General features: G+C 54.7%; 2 protein-coding genes across 2 annotated transcripts in view; one reads left to right on the top strand and one right to left on the bottom strand.

The window, feature by feature from the left end:
• LOC135405272 (zinc finger protein 501-like) overlaps window positions 1-24,763 on the bottom strand; it is an 895,895-nt gene that overhangs the window by 494,104 nt on the left and 377,028 nt on the right. The gene's annotated exons all lie outside the window — the stretch shown is intronic.
• LOC135405336 (zinc finger protein 239-like) lies at window positions 15,435-19,217 on the top strand. Its single transcript, XM_064640013.1, has 3 exons — window positions 15,435-15,550; window positions 15,680-15,873; window positions 17,525-19,217. Exon 3 carries the CDS (start codon window positions 17,662-17,664, stop codon window positions 18,796-18,798), a length of 1,137 nt encoding a protein of 378 aa, XP_064496083.1. The 5' UTR covers window positions 15,435-15,550; window positions 15,680-15,873; window positions 17,525-17,661; the 3' UTR covers window positions 18,799-19,217.

The raw sequence follows: 24,763 nt of genomic DNA, 5'->3' as shown, positions 1-24,763 counted from the left end.
CACCATAGATCAAGAAGTATTAGTGAATAAACTAAGTGCTGTCACATCTGATCTAGGAAAATTCAAAGTCCTTTTAAGATCATCTTTGCTCACTTTGACAGAAACACAATCATTGGCAGTTAAATTGTTAACATTAGTAGCTAACCACACTGCAAAAGATTTCACCAAAATTATTGACAATGCTGGTGTCATCCATAAAAGGTTTGCACTTGCAATACAATGTCTCCAAACTCAACAGTGGGTACAATCTGTAGCTGCAAGAATATTAAGGGAAGGAACCTCAGGAATATTACCACAAGAAGTAAGAGAAATAATAGCTAGAAACAGTTCTACTACACAATTTGAGAAAAATTACCAAGCGTGGTGGCAGTTAGTGAACTTCACTTACAACCCTCAACATGAACAAATTGAAGCTTATGTACTCATTATCAGTACAGCTAAAGAAAAGACCATCTTTCCTATCCTGACATTAGGAGCCATACACCAAAATGTAATTGTCAGACCCATAGACCATAATGTTTGGGCAAGTTATGATCACACCAAGAAAAAGTGACAGTCAGTCAGTCCTGAGGCATGTATTCCTAAAGGACAATTAGGATATATCTGTGAAAATGCTGTAGTAGGAAATGAGGATTTATGCTTAGATGCTGAAGATAGTGTGTGTACCTTTGAAATGCTTCCCCATGCTAAAACCCAATCACAAGTCTATTACGTAGGAAATGGATGTGCATGTGTTAGAATCTTTTGTGTTAATTTTACTGTAGATACTTGTCATGAAGTAGTGAGTGGTACTAATTTTTTGTTTTAACTAAAATAATAGGCTGTGACTTTGATTATATCATTCTAGTGACTACTAGACAACTGATTGAAGCTGATTATACAATGTATCATGATGTGCCAAAATTGCAGACAGGAATGAACATTAATCTTCTAAAGCAATGCTTAAACATCCTGATATAGAAAAACTGGTCCAGGAAGTAAACAGAACGACTAAACGAATGCTCTGGCAAGTAGAGCACGACACTGAAAACATAAAAACCATTTTAACCAAAGTGGAAAAAGTGGGAGAGCACCACTGGTGGGACATCTTTACAGGATACTCCCCTACAGCATCACAAGTGTTCCACTATTTAATGCATCCAATATTGGTTTTAGGAGCTAGCATTATTCTACTACTGGTCCTAATTGTTTGGCTATGGTACAAATCAAGCATCATGGTTAGAAGGATGCAGATAATGTGGGCTGTGATGAATACCTATCAAAATCCATTGGAACTTGACGAAGGAATTCGTAAATTCTAAACAAAAAGGGGGAAATGAAACAGGAGGCCAGGCCCAAAAGAGTTAACTAAGAAATTTGGGCCTGCTAAGAAGCTACCAACATCCAAGACGATCTGTGCTTGTTCTGTTCTACTTACTGGACCAAAGCTTAAGAGAATAGTACAAGAACATGTAATAGGCCTAGAGGGGATAAATTAGAAATACAGCAGGATCAGGTAGACATTTGAATAGGAGAAATAGGCCGGGAGCCAGGGGTTTTCCCAAGCTTCAGTGAGCGGGTCAAGAACAATGGAAGAGAAGAAGGGTCAAGCTGAGGAAGATGAGTTTAAGACCCCAGACCCACCAAAACTGAGGGCCAAGAGAAGCACCGCCCCATATTAATATGCATTGATAGATGTTGTAATTCATTGAATATGCATTTAATCACATCTGAAGATTGTATAAAAATGCTGATTTTGTGTGAAGCCTTTGAGCAAGTTTGTCCAGCGTGAGCTCGCTTGCTCCCAACATTGAATAAACAAATACCTTGCTGCTTAAAGATAAAAAAGTCTCTGAGCAGTTTCTTGGACCGATTTTTCGGATTCATGACATCATACCATTTCTGTGACATCACACTTCCCATGTGACATCACATCTTTGTTGTGACATCAAGGATTCTCTGTGACATCACATCCATCATATGACATCACATCATATCATCCCTGTGAAATCACATCCTCCCCGTGACATCACAGCTCTCCTGCGACATCACAGCTCCCCTGTGACATCACATCTTTCCTGTGTCATCACATCTCCCTCATGACATCACAGTCATCATATGACATCACATCTCTCCTGTGATATCATATAATTCCTGTGATGTCACATCCTCCCCTGTGACATCACAGCTCTCATGTGACATCACATCTCCCCATGACATCACATCTTCCCCGTGACATCACAGCTCCCCTCTGACATCACACCTCCACTGTGACATCACAACTCCCCTATGACATCACAACCATCAAATGACATCACACCTCTCCTTTGATATCACATCCTCCCTGTGACATCACATCCTCCCTATGATGTCACATCCATCATATGACATCACATCCTTTCTGTGACATCACATCTCTATGACTTCACATCCATCATATGACATCACACCTCTCCTGTGATATCACATCCTCCCCTGTGACATCACATCGTCCCTGTGACATCACACCTCCCCATGATATCACATCTCCCCTGTGACATCACATCCAGTCACATCCAGATCCATCCCAAGGTTGGGGGGGTGTGTGAGACAGGCAGAACCACAAATGCCTGCACAGCCCAGAGCAGTCAGTGTGGGGCTGTGCTTGCTGCTGCAGAGACCCCCAGGGAACAAACCCAGGCAGTAGGTTGGGGGGGGTGGTGTCCCTAAGGAGGACACTTGCCTTATTATTGCTTATTATTTGTAATATCCTATAGATCTATCACACAACACCTAAGGATGGATTCTATAGAATATGTGCCATAGATATTTGGGTTGGGTCTGGCTGAGCTGCAGTTCAGTTCCCCACAGCAGCCCTCCCAGGGCTGGGCTTGGCATTGGCAGCTGGAAGGGGGTTGAGAACACCCCAGTGTTTTGGCCACTGCTGAGCACAGCACCAACACTGGGACATTCCTTCCTTAGCTGAGGGCAAGAGCCTGGCAGGGGACCCAAGTAGGCCAGCTGAGCCCAACTGACCCAAGGGACATTGCAGACCATGGGAGGTCAGCTCAGCTCTAAAAGCTGAGGCAGGGAGCAGGAGGGGGGCATTCATTGTCTGATGGCTGCCTGCTGAGGAACCGTCCCGCGGACCCAAGCCCTGCTCCTCGGGAGTGGCCGACCATGGCTGCTCATGGGAAGCAGAGAACAAACCCTGCTGTCTTTGGCCTCTGTGTGACCAAGCTTTGTTCTGCTTTTTGCTTTAAATAAACTGCCTTATCCTAACCCACTGTTTTTTTTTTCCCACCTTACGCTCTTCCATGTCTTGCTGGGAAGGGGAGTGATAGAGCGGCTGGGAGGGCACCTGGTGTCCAGCCAAAGTCAACCCACCACACACCTGAACACTTCCAGAGACTCCACCACCTCCCTGGGCTACTTGTTCCAATGCCTGAACACTCTCTCAGTGGAAAAAGGGTTTTTGAATATCTAATCTAAGCCTTGCCTGATGCAACTTTAGGCCAATTCCTCTCTTCCTTTCACTAAAGCCTTTGCAGAAGAGACTGACCCCCACACCCACTAAAACCTCCTTTCAGGTCATTGCAGAGAGCAATGAGGTCCCCCCTGAGCCTCCCCTTCTCCAGACTCAACAAGCCCAGTTCCCTCAGCCATCCCTCAGCAGACATGTTTTCCAGAGCCTTCCCCAGCTCCGTTCCCTTCTCTGGACACGCTCCAGCCCCTCAAGGGCCTTTTGGCACTGAGGGGCCAGAACTGGACACAGCACTCCAGGTGGGGCCTCCCCAGTGCCCAGCACAGAGGGGCAATCAGTTCTCTGCTCCTGCTGGCCACACTCTTCTCCACAAATGCCACGATGCCCTTGGCCTTCTTGCCCCCCTGGGCACACTCTGCCTCATATCCAGCTGCTGTCAAGCAGCACCCCCAAGTCCCTTCCTGCTGAGCAGCTCTCCAGCCCCTCTGCCCCCAGCCTGGAGCGTTCCAGGGGCTTGTTGGGACCCAAGTGAAGGCCCTGACACTTGGCCTCATTGATCCAGCCTGTCCAGATCCCTCTGCAGAGCCTTCCTGCCCTCCAGCACATCCACACTCAAACCCAACGTGGTGTTGTCCACGACTTTCCTGAGGGGGCACTCGATCCCCTGGCCCAGATCATCCAGAACGATGTTAAACAGGAGCAGCCCCAACCCTGAGCCCTTGGGAACCCCACCTGGTTCCCAAGTGACCAGCCCCACCTGGATTTCCTTCCATTCCCCACCACTCCCTGGCCCATCAGACACTTTGTCACCCAGCAAACAGTTCCCCAGGCAAGCCATGAGCAGCCAGTTTGTGCAGGAGATGCTGGGGGAGATGGTGCCAAAGGCTTTCTGGAATTCCACAGAGACACATCCCCAGCCTTTCCCTCAGCTGCTGAGCGGGTCCTTTGTCAGAGAAGGAGATGAGGTTGGTCAGGCAGGACCTGCCTTTCCCAACCCCACGCTGGCTGGGCCTGATCCCCTGGTTGTCCTGCCCCTGCCATGGGATGGCACTGAGGAGGATCTGCTGCATGGACTTCCCCGGTCCTGAGGTCAATGGGACAGGCCAGGAGTTGCCCAGATGCTCCTTTTGGCCCTTCCTGGGGATGGGCATCCCATGTGCTTGTTGCCAGTCAGCTGGGACTTGTGCAGTTGTGCAGCACTGCTGGGGAATGAGTGAGAGTGGCTTGGCCAGCTCTTTCTCCAGCTCCCTCAGGACTCTTGGCTGCATCCCATGTGGGCCCAGGCACTTGGGGGGGTCTCACTGGCAGAGCAGGTCACTGACCATTTCCTCCTGCATTGTGGGGGCTTCACTCAGCTCCCCATCAGCAGCTTCCAGCCAAAGCCTGCCTGCCAGGTGTCCAAGGGGTCAGTTCTGCTGCCCCCTCCTTCCTTCCCCCACAGTGGAAAACTCCCTCATTTTGGGTCCCTGTGCCCCAGATGGCTCCAACCACCACCTCACCCACCAGTCCCACAATCATGGAATGCTTTGGCTTGGGAGGGGCCTTAAAGAGCATCTCAGCGCCCTCAGAGTCAAGAATTCTTTCCTACTATCTCCTCCAACCCTTCCCTCTCTCAGTGTGAAGCCACTGCCCCTTGTCCTGTCACTCCAGGCCCTTGTCCAAAGTCTCTCTCCATCTTTCTAGTTGGCTCCCTTCAGGCACTGGAAGGCCACAATCAGGTCAGCACAAAGCCTTCTCTTCTCCAGCCTGAACAATCCCAGTTTTCTCAGCCCTGAGATATTTCTGAACCTCCCAGAATCCAGGGGCCATTGGGACTCTGCAGAACCTCCTGCATTCAAGTGCTCCTTGTGAAACTGCAGGCTCTCCTGGAACCCAAGGATTCCTGGAACACTGCAGAGCTCACAGAACCAAGGGGCCACTGTCCCACTGCAGCTCCTTCTGAAGCACGAGGGACCCTGGGACAGTGGGAAATCTCTGAGAATCCAAAGGCCATTTTGGGACTGCAGGGCCTCGTGGACCTAAAGGAACTTTTGGAGACTGTGGAAGCTCATGGAATCCAGGGTCCATTGTGACATGTGGGGCCTCCTGGAAGCAAAGGAACCCTGAGAATTTCTGTGGGAACAACAAAAGGCAGCAGCAGCTGCATTCAGTTAATCAGGATCACCAAAGAGTGTTTTGGCCTTGACTGGTGTTTTCCATCCAGAGAGTGCTGTTTGCCAAAGTGGAAACCACTTGGAATGCCCTGCATGGTTTTTTCTCTGTGTTTTTCTCTGGTGGCTGAACACATCCAGCACATGAGGGGAGGGGAATGTGTGGGATCAGGGCCCTGCTTTGGGGCCATGCTGGGAATTCCAGTGGACTAAAAGACAAAGCCCAGGCGCTGTTTCCAAAGGAACCCCAATGAAAGGGGGATGCCAGAAAGATGGGAGGACAAGTCCCGTAATGGAACTCTGTGTGTGCAGCCTCATTTTATCCTTCCGCATTCACAGGAGAGAGGGCAAAACGTGGGGGTTGGGACCCCAAAAGTGTTCAGGGGGGAAATGGGGGATTGAGGGGACAATGAAAAAGTCGGAGAAATAGGGAGAAGGGTGGAAAAGGGGGGGGTGGTTTGACCGGTCTGACGGTCCCATAAGGGTCTTTGGGCACAGGGGGGTTGGCAAAAGGGGGGTGGCCCCCCTGAGCTCCCAACTGACTGTGGGGTGCTGGGGGCTGCTGGATCCAATCTCAGCCTTCAATCATGCCAACACTTTTAAGTTTAGGTGAATTACAGAGGTGTGACTGAACCACTTTTGTTTCCCAGGTTTTAATGATGGCAAGTCAGATCTATTGATAGAAAGGAATTATTAAGGGTTACTGCACAAAATACACACTAAAACTAACAGGAGTACAGCATAAGATAGGACAGTGCTCTACACTAAAGCAATTGTTGAATCAATTCTACTCAAGCTGGCACAAAAGCAATAATTCTTTATTAGAGATAGATGGAACTCCCCCAGACCAACGCTCGGGGGGAGATCTCTGCTCTCAACCTCCAGCAGTGACTTTGGGGGGGCCCCAGCCAAGGCAGGAATCTCCAAACATCCTCCAGGAAGGATTCTGTTGAAAGAACTTGCCCCTGTGAAAGGGGACTGGCCCTTTCTGGTCAAAAGTGATGGAGTGACAGTCACTGGACTCCAGGGGTTGCCTCACAATCAGGGGCTTCATTCGAGGTGGAAGCAGCGGCCGAAGCTCTTCCCGCAGTCGGGGCACTGGTAGGGCTTCCCTTACAGGTGGGTCCGTTGGTGTCTGGTCAAGGTAGAGCTCTGGGTGAAGCTCTTCCCACACTCCCCACACTTGTAGGGCCTCTCCCCTGTGTGGATGCGCCGGTGAGTGACGAGGTTGGAGTTCCGGTTGAAGCCCTTCCCGCAGTCGGTGCAGCGGAAGGGCCTCTCATCCGTGTGCGTCCGCTCATGCAGGAGGAGATGTGAGCTGGTCTGAAACCTCTTCCCACATTCCAAGCACTTGTAGGGCCATTCCCCAGTGTGGATGCGTTGGTGGGTGCGAAGGGTGGAGCTCTGGTTGAAGCTCTTCCCGCATTCCCAACAGGTGTAGGGCCGTTCCCCAGTGTGGATGTGCTGGTGGATGAGGAGGTGGGAACTACACCTGAAGCTCTTCCCACATTCCCCACATGGGTAGGGCCGTTCCCCAGTGTGGATGTGCAGGTGTCGGATCAGGTGGGAGTTTCGGCTGAAGCTCTTCCCACATTCCAAGCACCTGAAGGGCTTCTCCCTGCTGGGAGCCTGCTCATGGACCACCAGCTCAGAACTCCCCCTCAAGCTCCAGCTGCCTTCCCGGCACAGGCTGGGTCCTTCTTCCTCAGAGCACCCTGGGATGGCTTTGGAGCCCCTCCTGCCGGGGGATCTCCGGCCCTTTTCCTCCCCGCTGCCTTCCTGCGCCGGGGAGCCCTTCAAAACGGCCTCTCCCACCAGGGTCTCACGGGGGGATTTGTCCTCCGGGCTCTCTGTCCTCAGCTCGGGGCCTGGGGCAGGAAGCAAGAAGGACAGGGAGGGGATTTGCCTCCGGCCCACAGGGAAGGCCAAGGACATCCCCCCAACTCCGGCCCCGGCAGGACGGCGGCGCCAGCGGGGTTGTCCTGCAGCCGGGGCCATGCTCGGCTGACAGAGCCAGCACAACACCCGCCCAAAGGGACACTGACTGCCTCCTCACCTGCCTGGGGGGCCCAAGGCATCTTCCTCTTCCTCGCAGCCTCCTCCTCCATCTGCCCAAGCTTTGGGAAGGAGAAATCCTGATGGGGGGGAAACAAGGGCTGAGCGCGTTGGTTTGGGGGTTCCTCCTGCCCAAGTCCATCTCTAGAACTCACTGGGCATCCTGTGACCATAAAAACCTCCAAAACACCAAGATTCAGCCCAGAAAAACCCAAACCAACAAGATTCAGGCAAAAAACAATGACATTCAGAAACAGTAGGAAGACCCTCATCCAGCCAAACTGCAAAAAGTTGAGATTCAGCTAAAAAATACTCAAAAATATGAAGATGAGACCAAAAAAAATCTTCCAAAACCAAATTGGGGTGAGAGGCGACACCCTGGGAAACCAGGGCTTTGCTCCCTCGGCTCTGCAGGGGTTTCCCACGGGCTCTCAGCCTCCTTTGGGCATTCCCTGCTCCAGCATGGGCTCCTCCCGGGCTGCAGGGGCGTCTCTGCTCCATCCTGGACTCATCCACAGCTCACAGGCCCTTCAGCTCAGGGTCACCCAGAGCTCCAGCCAGTTCCATGGAGCAGCGATCCCCTGCCCCCCTGACAGTGTGGGCACCTCGCCAGGGCTGTTCCTCGAGGTTCTCTGGCCCCCTGCCAGCCCGGGGCTGTTTCTCCAAATCACCAAACCACGTGTGCCAAACACCCTGGTTGGTCAGTGCCAGCTGGGGGAGCGGGCACTCGGTGAGGGGATGAGAAAACTGCACCAGGGGCTGGGCTGAAAGAGGCTTCAGCACCACTTCTGATGGCCCAGGGGCAGCATCTGGCTTCTCCCAAACAGAGAGATGGCACTTGTTCCTCTGCAGGGAGTCAAGGGCAGGAGGGTGACTCCTGCATGGATTGAATGGCAGAGGATCCCTTTGGTCCCCAGGATGGATCAGCACTCAGGGATACAAACTGCCCTCAGGCTCAGGATGCAGCTGCCAGCACAGATTTCCCTGCAAAGTCTGCAAAAAGTCAAGCTCTGCAGAGGAGATTGTGCCCCATGGATGGGATTGCAGAGGCTCCCTCAGGTCTCCAGAATCAATCAGCAACCAGGAATAGATAGAAAAGGTTCCCTCGAAGATTTTGGGGGGAGTGTCCTGTAGGGAGGGGACAGTGTCACCCCACCAGGGCGGGGCTGGCAAGTGGGAGGCTGCTCCAGGGCTCTGCAAGAGGCCTCGTGCTCTGTCCGGCCCCACCAGTGCCTGGTACCAACACCCCCGGCTGCCCCCGGCCCTGGGCAGCTCTGCTGCCACAGGTTGTGCCCTCACCGTGGCCCTGCAATGGCCCTGCCTGTCCCTCACCCGTGGCCCTGCCCGTGGCCCTGTCCCTTGGCTCTCTCTCTGCCAGCTCAGTGTGGGGCACACGGGCTGGGGGTCCCTCCCAAGCCCCCCGGGCAGCCGGCGTTGGCTGGGGGGATGTGAGGGCTGGGCCTGCTCAGCACAGCCCCGGCCTCATGCCCAGCGCCTCTTTCCTGACCCACACAAGAGCTTCCCGGCCCCCCCAGGGCTCCCCTGCTGCTGCCTCTGCTCCTGGCCCTGCCTTTGCTGCTCCCTTGGCTGGGGCAGCGGCTGCAGGGGGGGGATGGCAGCAGCTTCAGCTCCACGGCACTTCCTGGGGGGAGCTCAGCCCGGGGGCGACGGGCAGGGACCTGATGGGGATGGACAGGGGCCCAGCAGGGACAGACAGGGCCTGCAGGGGAAGGCACAGGGACAACCTGGCCCCCCACACTGCCAGGGCTGTCTCTGCTCCTCCTTGCAGGCTCCGTGGCCAGGCACAGTTTGTGTTCCTGGGTGCCCACCATCTCAGCACTTGGAGACGCTCAAATCAGCGCCCGCAGCTCTGCAGCAAAGCCCCAGCTCACCTGGCACACAGGGGATGGACACAGCACCTTCTCGGGGATGGGCACAATTTTTCCTCTTCTCCACCACGGGGCTCTCCTTCCTCAGCAGCACCTCTGCCTTGCAGTTATTCTCAGCCTCACCTCAGGGACAGCTCTGGGCTCACCTCCGCGCCACTTCTCAGCCTCACCTCAGGGCCTGGGCTCAAGGACAGGAACCTGCAGGGAGGGGACATCAGGTGCAAGCTGAGGGCTGCCTGCTTGCACTGGCCTCTGGGCTTCCTTCTCCTTCTACAACCATCGCAGAATTTAGCCTGCTTTTCTAACACCACACATTTACAGACTAACCTTGGAGATAGATATGGACAGACATCTCTATCACCCTGGGGATAGAGCCTCAAGCATGTGCTGCCATAGGAATGGCAATCACAGAATCACAGAAGCAATCAAGTTGGAAAAGACCTCTGAGATCATCAAGTCCAACCCTGGATCCAACCCCGCTGTGCTTCCCAGACCATGGCACTGAGGCCACATCCACTCTCACCTTCAACACCTCCAGGGATGCTGACTCCACCCCCTCCCTGCCCAGCCCATTCCAAGGCCTGATTACTCTCTCAGCAAAAAATTGCTTCCACATATCCAACCTAAACCTCCCCTGGCACAGCTCAAGACCCAGCCCTCTTGTCCTACTGCTGCTTCCTGGCACAACAGCCCCACCCCCACCTGGCTCCAACCTCCTGGCAGGGACTTGCAGACAGTCAGGAGGTCTCCCCTGAGCCTCCTCTTCTCCAGCCTCAACACCCCCAGCTCCCTCAGCCTCTCCTCACACCACTTGTGCTCCAAAGCCCTCCTGCCTTCCAGCACATCAACACACCCCCAGCTTGGTGTCACCTGCACATTTGCTGATGAAATGCCTGGTTCTGCAAGAGCTGGAAACACTCAAGGGGCAGCAGGACCAAGTCAGGGGCCTGAAGGGGGCTTTTCGTTCTGGGAGGGTCCTGGGGGAGCTGGGGAGGGGGTTTGTGGATTGGGGGTACAAACCAGTACAGACCAGTGCAGACCAGTACAGACCAGTACCTCCTTGCTGCTCCCCGGATCTCTCCTGGAGCTGGGCCACCTTGTCGTGGGACACTGGAGCCACCCCCAGTGCCCTCCCAGTACAGCCCAGTGCCCCCAGTACAGCCCACTGTGTTCCTGTCCCAGGGTGCTGGGTGATCCCTCTTTGGGGGGGTTGGGAGGGATTTGAGGGAGGGGCTGGGAAAGATTTGGGGGAACCTGTGGGGGTTGGATGAGGATTTGGGGGGAGTTGGGGGTCTTTGAATGTATTTGGGGCAGTTAAAAAGGGTTTTGGTGGCATTGGGGCATCAAAGGGATCTGTGGGGGGAGGGGATTAAAGGGAAAATGGAGGTTAAGGGACATTTTGGGGAGGTTAAAGAGGCCTGGGGGGGAGAGGAGGGGCTGCAACAAGAGCAGGTGAGTCTTGAGATCCCCCCTGGTGTCCCCAAGAACTTCTTGGTGTCCCCAGTTCCCCCCTTGACACCCCGAGAACCCCCTGGTGTCTCCAATGTCCCCAGGGCCTCCCCAGCCCCAACTCCCCCCTTGACACCCCCAATTCCACTGTCCCCAAACTTAACCCCACTGTCCCCAAACCCCATCCCTGATGTCCCCAACCCTCCATCTCACTCCAGAAGCCCCCCTGAACCCTCTGACCACAACCCCCACCACCACCCTACTCACAGAAAGGCCAAGGGCATCTGGGGACACACTGGGGACAACTGGGGGGCTTTGTGGGGCACTGGGGGATTACTAGGGGATACTGGGACACACTGGGGGGAACCAGAGAGCACTGGGAGGGACTGGGGAGTTACTGGGGGATTATCAGGACACAGCGGGGGACACTGGGAGGTTACAGGGACATACTGGGGGTTACTGGGTGCTCACTGCAGGATCACTGGGTCATCCTGGGGGGCAGTGGGAGGTCACTGGGACACACTGGGTGGTCACTGAGGGGGGTTACTGGGCCGTACTGAGGGTCACTGGGAGGTCACTGGGCTATACTGGGGGCACTGGGATCCCCTTCGTCAGTTCTGCTCCCCCAGGACTTTTGGGGGCACCCACAGGACCCCTCCCCTGGGGGCTGCGAGATCCCCTGAACCCCACTGCTGGACTTTAGGGGACACCCAGGCCCCCCTTCCTTTGGGGTCTCTGTGTGCTGAGTTTTGGGGGTCTCTGGGGTTCGAGGGGGGAATTGGGATCCCCTTTCTTTGGGGTCAGTCTGCTGGGCTGGCAGAGGTGCTATGGTGGGATGGGAAATGGCATCATAGGAGTTTTATTTGGCCGTAGCCAGGCAGGACTGACACGGAGACCCCCCAAAATCCAGGCAAAACCCCTGAAACCCCCTCAGAAATCCACCTCTGGACCCATCAAAACCTCCTCAAAGACACCGCAAATCCCCTCAGAGACCTCATCTCCCCCCCAGGACCCCCTAAACCCTCTCAGTGACCTGCAAAACCCACCTGGGACCCCCCAGGCCCTTTCAAGGACCTCAAAAACCCCCTCAGGGACCCTCAAAACCGTCTGTAACTCCCTAAATCCCCCTAGAAACCCACAAAACTGCTTCAAAGGCCCACCCCCCAAAGCCCCCCAGGACCTCCCAATTCCCTCGGAGACTCCAAAACTCCCTCAGGGATTCCCAAACCCCTTCAGGGACCTTTAACCTCCCCCCTAAGTCCCTTCGCGACACCGAAGTTCCTCAGAGCCCCCAAAAACCCCCTCAGGGACCCCTAAAAGCCCCCAAGGGACCCCAAAACCACAGAACAGCAGAAGAGCTTTCTGTAAAGGAAGGGAGCAAAGATTCTGAGAAGGAGGAGACCAAGGAAAAACTGAAGCAAAGCAATAAAATCATCCTAGCTCTTGCAGTTTTTCTTTGACCTTTTTCTCACTTTTCCTTTTTTCAGGGTTCTTTTTTTGGTTGGGTGGTTTTGAATTTTTTTCTCCGAGGGACTTTCACAGGAATCGAATCACCCTTCCGGGTTCTTGGGAGGCCTCCGGGCCCCGCGGCCCCCGAGAGGGTCCTCCGAACCTCCGAACCCCCCGCGCTAAACCCTCCCGAGCCCTCCAGCCTTTCCACCCTCACCCGCGCTCCCCGCAGCCCCCGAGGGGATCCCCAGACCCCGCTCTCCCGCACCCCCCGCCTGCACTCAGAGCTCACCGACCGACCCGCCGCCATCACCGATTCCCGGCAGCCAACGCGGCAGGGGCGGGGGCGGGGCTGCGGGGGCGTGGCCGCGCGCTGATTGGCTGCGGCGGCGTTCTCTGACCGCGGTGCGCGCGCAGCCGGGACTCGGTGATGGCGGCGGGGCCTGCGGTTCGCTCTGAGTGCTGTGAGTCCCCCCGGGGGGGCTCGGGAGGGTTTAGCGGGGGGGTTCGGGGATAACCGAGGAGGTTTTGAGGGGTCCCTGAGGGACTTCGGTGTCCTGAGGGGACTCAGGGGGTGGTTGAAGGTTCCTGAAGGGGTTTGGGGGTCTCTGAGGGGGTTTTGGTTTCTGAGGAGATTTGGGGGGTGCCAGGTTAGCTTTGGGGGTCTCTGAGGAGGTTTGGGGGTCCTGGCGGGACCTTTTAGGCAGTTTTGGGGTCTCTAGGGGGTTTACGGGGTGTTAGATGGTTTTGAGGGTCTCTGAGGGGGATTGGGGGGTCCCTAAAGGGGACTGGGGGGTCCCAGGTGGGTTTTGCGGGTCACTGAGAGGGTTTAGAGGGTGCTGGGGAGGGATGAGGTCTCTGAGGGCATTTGAGGGGACCTTGAGAAGGTTTTGATGTGTCGAGGGGGGATTTCAGGGGTTTTGAGGGCATTTTGGGGGGTCCCCTAAAGCCCAGCAGTGGGTCCAGGGGGTCCCCCAGCCCCAAAAAGAAGAGGTCCTAGGGATGGCCCCCAAAATCCGGGGGGGAAAATGTACCACATCCGGGTAAGGGGATCCCTAGTCCCCAGTATATCCCAGTGACTTTCCAGTGACCCCTTCAGTGACCAACCAGTGTGTCCCAGTGACCTCCCACTGCCCCCCAGGATGGCCCAGTGATCCTGCAGTGAGCACCCAGTAACCCCCAGTATGGCCCAGTAACCTGCCAGTGTTCTCCCGTGTGTCCTGGTAATTTCCCAGTAACCCCCCAGTCCCTCCCAGTGCCCTCCCAGTGTCCCCCAGTTCCCCCCAGTGTGTCCCAGTATCCCCCAGTAATCACCCAGGGCCCTGCAAAGCCCCCCAACTCTCCCCAGTGTTTCCCCAGATGCCCTTGGCCTTTCTGTGAGTGTGTGGGGGGATGTTTTTGGTGTCAGAGGGTCCGGGGGGGCTCCTGGGGTGAGATGGAGGGTTGGGGACATCAGGGATGGGGTTTGAGGACAGTGGGGAGGGGTTTGGGGACAGTGGAATTGGGGGTGTCAAGGGGGGAACTGGAGACACCGAAATAGTCTTGTGGACACGAGGGGGGTCTCAGGACTCACCTGCTCTTTGTGCAGGCCCTCCTCTCCCCCTCTAGGCCCCATTAACCCCCTTAAATGTCCCTCAATTCCCCTTTTTTTCCTTTAATCCCCTTTCCCCCGGATACTTTTGAAACCCCAGTGCCCCCAAGACCCTTTTAACTCCCCCAAATTCACCCAAAGACCCCTAAAACCTCCCAAATCCCCATCCAACCCCCCCACAAATCCAGCCAAATCTCCCCCAGCCTCCTCTCAAATCCCTTCCAACCCCCCCCAAGAGGGATCACCTGGCACCCTGGGACAGGAACACAGTGGGCTGTACTGGGGGCACTGAGCTGTACTGGGAGAGCAGTGGGGGGGCTCAGGTGTCCCATGACAACGTGGCCCAGCTCCAGGAGAGATCTGGGGAGCAGTGAGGAGGTACTGGTCTGTCCTGGTCTGTACTGGTCTGTGCTGGTCTGTACCACCCAATCCCCAAAGCCCCTCCCCAGCTCCCCCAGGACCCTCCCGCACCCCAAAGCCCCCCAGGCCCCCCCAGGCCCCTGACTTGGTCCTGCTGCCCCTTGAGCATCTGCAGCTGCTGCAGAACCAGGCATTTCATCAGCAAATGTGCAGGTGACACCAAGCTGGGGGTGTGTTGATGTGCTGGAAGGCAGGAGGGCTCTGCAGAGGGACCTGGCCCAGCTGGATCCATGGGCTGATTGCAAGGGGATGAGGTTCCAGCAGGCCAAGGGCCGGGTCCTGCCCTTTGGCCACAAGAAGCCCCGTCAGCCCCCCGGGCTGGGGCCAGAGTGTCTGGAGAGCAGGCAGGCAGAAAGGGAGCTGGGAGTGGGGATGGACAGGCAGCTGAAGAGGAGGCAGAGTGTGGCCAGGTGGCCAAGAGGGCCAATGGCTGGTGGCCTGTGTGAGGAAGAGTGTGTCAGCAGGAGCAGGGAAGTGATTGTTGGGCTGGAGTGAGCGCTGGTGAGGCCACCCCTGGAGTGCTGTGTCCAGCTCTGGGCCCCTGAGTTGAGGAAGGCCCTGGAGGGGCTGGAGCAGGTGCAGAGAAGAGCAGCGAGGCTGGGGAAGGGAGTGGAGCCCAAGTGGTGTGAGGAGAGGCTGAGGGAGCTGGGGGTGTTGAGGCTGGAGAAGAGGAGGCTCAGGGGAGACCTCCTGACTGTCTGCAAGTCCCTGCCAGGAGGTTGGAGCCAGGTGGGGGTGGGGCTGTTGTGCCAGGAAGCAGCAGTAGGACAAGAGGGCTGGGTCTTGAGCTGTGCCAGGGGAGGTTTGGGTTGGATATTAGGAAGCAATTTTTTCCCCAGGAGAGTAATCAGGCCTTGGAATGGGCTGGGCAGGGAGGGGGTGGAGTCAGCATCCCTGGAGGTGTTGAAGGTGAGAGTGGATGTGGCCTCAGTGCCATGGTCTGGGAAGCACAGCGGGGTTGGATCCAGGATTGGACTTGATGGCCTCGGAGGTCTTTTCCAACATGGCTGATTCTGTGATTCTGTGATTGCCATTCCTATGGCAGCACATGCTTGAGGCTCTATCCCCAGGGTGATAGAGATGTCTGTCCATATCTATCTCCAAGGTTAGTCTGTAAATGTGTGGTGTTAGCAAAGCAGGCTAAGTTGTGGGCTGGTTATAGAAGGAGAAAGAAGCCCAGAGGCCAGTGCAAGCAGGCAGCCCTCAGCTTGCACATGATGTCCCCTCCCTGCAGGTTCCTGTCCTTGAGCCCAGGCCCTGAGGTGAGGCTGAGAAGTGGCGCGGAGGTGAGCCCAGAGCTGTCCCTGAGGTGAGGCTGAGAATAAGTGCAAGGCAGAGGTGCTGCTGAGGAAGGACAGGCCCATGGTGGGGAAGACAAGAAGCTGTGAGAGCCCTGAGAAGGTGCTGTGTCCATCCCCTGTGTGCCAGGTGAGCTGGGGCTTTGCTGCAGAGCTGCGGGCACTGATTTGAGCGTCTCCAAGTGCTGAGATGGTGGGCACCCAGGAACACAAACTGTGCCTGGCCACAGAGCCTGCAAGGAGGAGCAGAGACAGCCCTGGCAGTGTGGGGGTTCAGGTTGTCCCTGTGCCTTGCCCTGCAGGCCCTGTCTGTCCCTGCTGGGCCCCTGTCCATCCCCATCAGGTCCCTGCCCGTCCCCCCCGGGCTGAGCTCCCCCCAGGAAGTGCCGTGGAGCTGAAGCTGCTGCCATCCCCCCCTGCAGCCGCTGCCCCAGCCAAGGGAGCAGCAAAGGCAGGGCCAGGAGCAGAGGCAGCAGCAGGGGAGCCCTGGGGGGGCCGGGAAGCTCTTGTGTGGGTCAGGAAAGAGGCGCTGGGCACGAGGCCGGGGCTGTGCTGAGCAGGCCCAGCCCTCACATCCCCCCAGCCAACGCCGGCTGCCCGGGGGGCTTGGGAGGGACCCCCAGCCCGTGTGCCCCACACTGAGCTGGCAGAGAGAGAGCTAAGGGACAGGGCCACGGGCAGGGCCACGGGTGAGGGACAGGCAGGGCCATTGCAGGGCCACGGTGAGGGCACAGCCTGTGGCAGCAGAGCTGCCCAGGGCCGGGGGCAGCCGGGGGTGTTGGTACCAGCCAGTGCTGGGGCTGAGCAGAGCACGAGGCCTCTTGCAGAGCCCTGGAGCAGCCTCCCACTTGCCAGCCCTGCCCCGGTGGGGTGACACTGTCCCCTCCCTACAGGATACTCCCCCAGAACTCTTCAGGGGAACATTTTGTGTATATTCCTGGTTGCTGATTCCTTCTGCTGGAGACCTGAGGGAGCCTCTGCAATCCCATCCATGGGGCACAATCTCCTCTCCAGAGCTCGACTCCGTGCAGACTTTGCAGGGAAATCTGTGCTGGCAGCTGCATCCTGAGCCCCAGGGCAGTTTTTATCCCTGAGTGCTGATCCATCCTGGGGACCCAAGGGATCCTCAGCCATTCCATCCATGCAGCAGGAGTCACGCTCCTGCCCTTAACTCCCTGCCGAGGAACAAGTGCTCTCTCTCTGTTTGGGAGAAGCCAGATGCTACCCCTTGGCCATCAGAAGTGGTGCTGAAGCCTCTTTCAGCCCAGCCCTGGGTGCAGTTTTCTCATCCCCTCACCGAGTGCCCGCTCCCCCAGCCGGCACTGACCAACCAGGGCGTTTGGCACACGTGGTTTGGTGGTTTGGAGAAACAGCCCCGGACTGGCAGGCGGCCAGAGAACCTCGAGGAACAGCCCTGGAGAGTTTTAAGTGATACTACATTAATACAGCTTTTGATTAATATATAGTAAGTCAATCAACTGCTCATGAAATGACATCACTCCCTTCATCCTCCTAAATAAACACCATTTTTTTGGTCTGAATCTTCATATTTCGGAGTATTTTTGGCTGAATCCTAACTTTTTGCAGTTTGTGAGGGGGTCCATCTTGCTATTTCTGAACGGTTTTTTGCCTGAATCTGGGTGGTTTGGGTTTTTCTGGGCTGAATCTTGGTGTTTTGGAGGTTTTTATGGACACAGGATGCCCGGTGAGTTCTAGAGATGGACTTGGGCAGGAGGAACCCCCAAGCCAACGCACTCAGCTCTTGTTTTCCCCCCCATCAGGATTTGTCCTTCCCAAAGCTTGGGCGGATGGAGGAGGAGGCTGCGAGGAAGAGGAAGATGCCTTGGGCCCCCCAGGCAGGTGAGGAGGAAGTCAGTGTCCCTTTGGGCGGGTGTTGTGCTGGCTCTGTCAGCCGAGCATGGCCCCGGCTGCAGGACAACCCCGCTGGCGCCGCCGTCCTGCCGGGGCCGGAGTTGGGGGGATGTCCTTGGCCTTCCCTGTGGGCCGGAGGCAAATCCCCTGCCTGTCCTTGTTGCTTCCTGCCCCAGGCCCCGAGCTGAGGACGGAGAGCCCGGAGGACAAATCCCCCCGTGAGACCCTGGTGGGAGAGGCCGTTTTGAAGGGCTCCACGGCGCAGGAAGGCAGCGGGGAGGAAAAGGGCTGGAGATCCCCCCGCAGGAGGGGCTCCAAAGCCATCCCAGGGTGCTCTGAGGAGGAAAGAGCCAGCCTGTGCCGGGAAGGCGGCCGGAGCTTGAGGTGGAGCTCTGAGCTGGTGGTCCCTGAGCAGCCTCCCAGCAGGGAGAAGCCCTTCAAATGCTTGGAATGTGCAAAGAGCTTCAGGAAGAGCTCCGACCTCCTCAAGCACCATCACATCCACACTGGGGAACGGCCCTACCTGTGTGGGGAATGTGGGAAGAGTTTCAGGAACAGCTCCAACCTCCGCAGACACCAGCGCATCCACAGTGGGGAACGGCCCTACACGTGTGGGGAATGTGGGAAGAGCTTCAGCCAGAGCTCCGGCCTGCACGTGCACCGTCGCATTCACACTGGGGAACAGCCCTACAAGTGTGTGGAGTGTGGGAAAAGTTTCAGGATCATCTCCAACCTCCGTACCCACCAGCTCAGCCACACCGGGGAATGGCCCTACACATGTGGGGAATGTGGGAAGGGGTTTCAGACCAGCTACGATCTCCTGAAGCACAAGCCGACACACACAGGGGAGTGGGCCTTCCACTGCACCTACTGCGGGAAGGGCTTCAACCAGAACTCCACCTTTGTCACCCACCGGCGCATCCACACTGGAGAGAGGCCCTACAAATGTGGGGAGTGTGGGAAGAGATTTACACGCAGTTCACATCTCGTCCTGCACCAGCGGACGCACACGGATGAGAGGCCCTTCCGCTGCACTGACTGCGGGAAGGGCTTCAAGCACAACTCCACCCTCATTACCCACCGGCGCATCCACACCGGGGAGAGGCTCTACAAGTGTGGGGAGTGTGGGAAGAGCTTCACCGACAGCTCTGGCTTGACCCAACACCAACGGACCCACCGGTAAGGGAAGCCCCGACTGCGGGAAGAACTTCGGTCGCTGCTTCCACCCTGAATGAAGCCCCTGATGGTTGAGGCAACCCCTGGAGTCCAGTGACTGTCAGTCCATCCCTTTTGACCAGAAAGGGCCAGTCCCCTTTCCCAGGGGCAGGTTATTCCAACAGAACTTTTCTTGGGGGGTATGTGTGCAGATTCCTGCCTTGGCTGGGGGCCCCCCAAGGTCACTCCTTGAGACTGGGAGCAGAGATCTTCCCCCGAGTGTTGGTCTGGGGGAGTTCCATCCATCTCTAATTAAGAATTATTGCTTTTGTGCCAGCTTGAGTAGAATTGCTTCAACAATTGCTTTAGTGTAGAGCACTGTCCTGTCTTATCCTGTACTCCTGGTAGTTTTAGTGTTTCTATTGTGCAGTAAATAATTCTGATGAAGATCTTTTGTCTGATCATTTGTAACCCTAAATAATTCATTTCTATCAATAAATCTGATTTTCCATCATTAAAACTTGGGAAACAAAAGTTGTTCAGTCACAGCTCTGTAATTCCTGTAAACTGAAACTGTTGACATAAAGCAAGGCTGAGATTGGATCCAGCAGCCCCCAGTACCCCACAGTAAGTTGGGAGGTCAGGGGGACTAGCCTCCTTTGCCAGCCCCCCTTTGCCCAAAGACCCCCATGGGACTGTCAGACTCGCCAGACCACCCCCCCTTTTCCACCCTTCTCCCTGTTCCTTCCACCTTTTCATGGTCCCCTCATCCCCAGCCCCCTCCCCCGATCAGTTTAGGGGTCCTAATCCCTACTTTTTCCCCCCTCTCTCACTAATTCCGTATCATCTTTCCAGTCCCCAGCCCTCTCATGCTCAGTTTGGGGTTCCGCCACCCCTTTATCCCCTCTGACCCCCACTTTTCTCACCGACCTCCTGCTTCTCCCCCCCTGTTCACCCGAGAGCTCCTCGCCCACAGCTGGGGGGGCTCCCAGCACCACCAGTGGCCAGAGAAGTCCCCTCAGAAAAGGGGTTGGGTGGGGTCCTGGGTGGGCTTTGAGTGGGTTTGAGGGTCCTTGGGGGGCTATCTGGAGGTTCTTGGGAGTTCCCAGCACCTTTTGGGGTGAGCTGGGTGCTTTAGTGAGGAGCAGGTGCCCTCCCAAAGCCCCTCCAGAGCAGGTTGACACAGGGGGAACACAGGGGGATTCCCCATTCCAGATCCATCCCGGGGCCTGTTCTGCCCCCCCCAAACTCAGCTCCACCCCTTGGGATTCCCCCAAGCCCCTTCCCCACTGCCCCCCAATAACCGGGACTGGGGAGAACTGGGAAGCTTTACTGGGATCACTGGGAGCAGCCGGGCAGAGGCAGAGCGACAGCAGGGGAGGGGGGGACACACGACCCCCCCAAAATCCTCACAGGGACAGGAGGGGTCCAGGCTGGGCCCGAGGCCCCGGGGAGGGGCTGCGGCCGCCGCCGGCTCAGGAGCTCTGTGGGGAGAGAAAAGGGGGTGACACCGGGGTGGGGGGTCCCCGGGGGGGCACAGACGCTCTGGGGAGGACACACGACCCCCTGAGACCCCCCTCACCTTCTGGCGCAGGTAGAAGCCGAGCCCCAGCGCCAGGGAGACGAAGGCCAAGAGGAAGCCCCCGGCCCCTCCTTGGCAGCAATTGCTCAGGCTGATGGAGCCCGGCAGGGCCGGGGCCGCCGGCGGTGTCCGATCCCGGCAGGAAGCGGGGAGGGCCCGGCGGGGTCTGATAGAAATAAATCAAGGCAGATCTCTCTCTCACCCTCTGGGCAGTGACCATCAAGAGGCATCCCTGCTTCACAGCAGACGCTCCACACACTTCAACAGTCTGTGGAAGAATCTGCTCTATGAAAGTTGGCCCTGGGCTTTTATGCTTATCCACTGATGGATCTCCAGTCACATATTCCCAGGCCAGTGAGCAGCTGATCTGTCAAACTCTGCTTCCAAAAGCAGGATGTGTGTTGGAAGGCTGGGGAACCAGGTTGGGTTTGGCACAATTCAACACTAAACCAACCCCTTGGCACCAGCAGTAACTCCCCACAGAGAGCTGGCAGTGCTTGCATTCTCCCATCAGATTCTTTTCCAGGCCGAACATCCTGCTACAAGGGGTCTGTTACCACCCACCCCAGAAAGGGGGGGGTAACCCAGGTTCTTATTAATAAATCCCTTGGGGTGGATTAGAGTGAAAAGAGACCGAATAATTGGTGTTTGAAAACATATAAGTAGGGCTTATTTCAGAACAGTTTTGTTTCAAAGGTAAACAGGTATGTTGCCATTTTGGGTGTTATCAGCTCTATCTCTCATCTACAGCAATGTGGCATAAAGAGAACCTTTAGGGAAAATGCATAAGGGAGAGAAAGGAAAGGCAGGATAAGGGTGAGGGAGAGTAAGGGAAAGCAAAGCTCAGAGTGGAAAGATGTCTACAGTCACCGCCCACGGGGTCCAGCGATGGAACTTGGCAGTTGCAGCTCCAATGTCTGTCAGTTGAAGTGGTGGCCTTGATCCGTTGGGGGTGGGGGAGGGAAGCCCCCACACTCCAAGAAGTTATGAGTTATTATATCCATAGATGGTGTCCCGGGCCATGCCACGAACCCCCAACATCTCCTGGGCCTGCACAGAGTTCCCGTGAGGGGCCTGGGAAAAGGGTTTTTCCTGCCTTTCAGGATTGGCAGAGGGGGGATGGGCTTTGATGGGCCATCAGAGGTCTAAAGCAAAAGTCCTGCAGAAGCCTGCAAGAGTCCCTTGGCAATCCTGGAATGCACAAATCATGGACTGTTTCAGTCTCTGACACCACCCCGTGATTTATGCATTTAATAATTTCTCTTCTTTGGTCGTTCACTGTGAATCTTCTTTCTGGGCAGTGCCTTTTGTGTAGTGGACAGAAAGAGAGAAGAGTAAAGAAAAGGAAGAGAGAGCACAAATCTTTTCCCAATGCGATGCAATTCCCTCCAAAAAAACCAAACCTTACAGTAAAATAGTAAGCATATGGGACATAACAGGATCTCAATAGCTACAATCAAATTTCCTAACATTAACAAAGTTACAAACATCAGGATTTAATACTGACACAAATCTAATTTTCATTAGCCACTCTCTCCACCCCGTGAGTAACCAGGGTATCTTTTAATGTGTGTTGGGTGTGAGGGATTCCATAATAATGTGCCTGTTAGAGGGGCCAATGTGTCTTGAAATTAGACCTGACATTACACATCAGTTTTTATGCAAATACATTGAGTTACTTGGGAGTTGGTACAAGGCTTTCTTATATTCTCTTCAGGTAACACTTTCTTTTCTTTTGTCTGGATTTAGTTTAATTTGTTAATATTTTGAGAAATTTAGCTATATGTAAAATTTGATGCCTTCCAAGGTTAATGCATCTAATGCACATTTGTATGATTCCATATTTTGGAATGTATGATAATATTTTGAGAAATTTAGCCCGGGAGCTCATGAATATGCAGCAGGGCGGGACATTTGCATCCCCCAGGACGGCCCATTGGTGGGGCGGCAGCCAATCAGGCGCCAGGGGCGTGGAGGCGGCAGGCAGAGGGTGGGGGCAGGGCAGCAGCCTTGGAACAAAGCCTTGGAAATCTTTTATCTATACACAGGATGACTGGAACCATCACTTACAGCAGGGTTGTCTCTACGTGCTGTCTTTATGCCGTCTGACATTTAAGGCATGGTTTTTAAAACAATAGATTAAAGGGGTTGCACTTTTTAAAGGTGCAAGGAACACTCAATTCAACCCTCACAGTTGAATAATAACACTCCAATAAATACCCACATCAGAAAAGCATCTCTTTTAAGTCCTGAAAACCAGAAAAGGGACTTTCCACATGGGTGTCCTGTCATCCAGAACTAGAAGGGAAGAATTCAATAGAATAAAGAAGTCTATAAGTGTTCTGTCCAAGATCAAGGTGAGATTCTCTGTCCTCTAACAATTCACTGACCTAGGAAGCAAGAATTTGTCACAGAATTAATACCGGAGAAAAATGAGATCAGTGAAAGATCCTGAGCTCAGGAGAACCTGACTGTGCTGGGGAATCAGAGCTTTCACCCTGGGAAATGAACTGCTCTGAAAGAGTGGGAAGAAACCAGGAACAAAGGCTGAGTTCAAATGCACAAGAGTAAACAACTCCTTCCTCACCAAAAGGTCTGAACTACCCTTAACTCATCTCTAGACATCCCTGGAAATAAAAGAGCCTGACCTTGAACCCAAGGGAAACAAAGAGAAATTCCATGGCTTTAGCTGGAGCAAGGTTGGGAGCCTTGACATCACATGATCCCCGTGACATCACAGTTCCCATGTGACATCACAACCATCACATGACATCACATCTCCCCTATGACATCACACCTCCCCTGTGACACCAGAGCTGACATCTGATCCATCATATGACATCACATCTCTCCTGTGATATCATATCATTCCTGTGACATCCCATCCTCCCCGTGACATCATATCTCCCCTATGATGTCACCTCCTCCCCTGTGACATCACATCCTTCCTGTGACATCATATCTCTCCTGTAATATCATATCAACCCTGCCCTGTGATATCACATCCTCCCTGTGACATCACAGCTCCCCTGTGACATCACATCATCTCAGTGACATCACATCCTTCCTGTGACATCACATCTCCCCTATGACATCACATCCTTCCTGTGACATCACAGCTCCCCTGTGGCATCACATCTCCCATATGACATCACATCCATCATATAACATCACACCTCTCCTGTGATCTCTTATCATCCCTGTGACGTCAAGTCCTCCCCGTGACATCACAGTTCCCTCTGACATCACCCCTCCACTGTGACATCACATCTGCCCTATGGTGTCACATCCATCATATGACATCACACCTCTCCCGTGATATCACATCATCCCTGTGTCGTCCTGTCCTCCTGTGACATCCCATTGTCCCTGTGGCATCACATCTCCCCTATGACATCACACCTCCCTGTGGGAAACGACTGGATGGTAGGCCTTGAATTTGAGCAGTTGCAGCTCTGAAGTTGCAGAGGAATGTAAACAACTCTAAGGAAATATTTACTGCAATGCCGGATGGAACAAATGTAATGCAGCCGAGACCAAAGGTCACCAATCCAAATGTGTGTAGTGTCACCAATGAAAGTATGTACAGTGTCTTCTGTGTCACCAGTGAAAGTATGTACAGTGTTTTATGTTTGAGACTTTTAACCAATTATGTTGTAGCACGATAGTATACAAAGAGTATAAAAGAAACATTTGAGAGCAATAAAGTAGCCGTGTGCCTTTCCCTGCTATCTGAGTGCATTCTTGGCTGTCGTCAATTGGTGAACCCTGATGTGATTTATTGTGTAGAAGATTTACTGCAAGGAGAATTCCTTGGATAAGACTGCAGACCTTAGAGTGGTGATAGAGAAGATTTATTGCAGAAGATTTGTCGCAGACCTTAGAGCGGTAGGGAGGGGATTTATCGCTGTGGACCTGAGAGCAGTGACTGTGGACCTCAGAGCAGTGAGGATGGAACCCCAATGTAGCATTTGTTGGTGGACCTCAGAGCCGAAAAATAAGTCAGGACCTACAGACACCTGGAAAGAAGGTGAGCCATTGGGGAATAAATAATGGAAGCACAGATATCCGTGGAGGAGGAATCTGTTGGCATAGTGCTAACAGAGATACTAGAGAAGCACAGTGTGCGATATCAGAAATGTGCGCTCTGCACCTTATATAGTTGGTGTAAAAGAAATGGGGTAGATGCTCAGTCAGCATTTGGTACAGACTTTTGGGACTCTGCAGGGAGAGTGCTTTTTAATGCAGCCACTGAGGCTCTTAAGCAGGCTGCCAGCATCCTGAAACTGTGGCGAACTGTCTTTAAAACTTCAAAAGATCATGCTTCTAAAAAATCACCACCCTTCAAGCCAGAAAATAAAGAAAAACCTAGCAAATCACCCTCAGAGACAGTAAAAAGAGAAAGGCCACC

The sequence above is a fragment of the Pseudopipra pipra genome, chromosome W, assembly GCF_036250125.1.
Source record: "Pseudopipra pipra isolate bDixPip1 chromosome W, bDixPip1.hap1, whole genome shotgun sequence".
Taxonomy (NCBI): Eukaryota; Metazoa; Chordata; class Aves; order Passeriformes; family Pipridae; genus Pseudopipra; species Pseudopipra pipra.
This window is presented reverse-complemented; position numbering and strand designations above follow the sequence as displayed.

Coding starts and splice junctions, on each gene's coding strand:
- LOC135405336 (XM_064640013.1), top strand. CDS start 17,662: ATGGCCCCGGCTGCAGGACAACCCCGCTGGCGCCGCCGTCCTGCCGGG.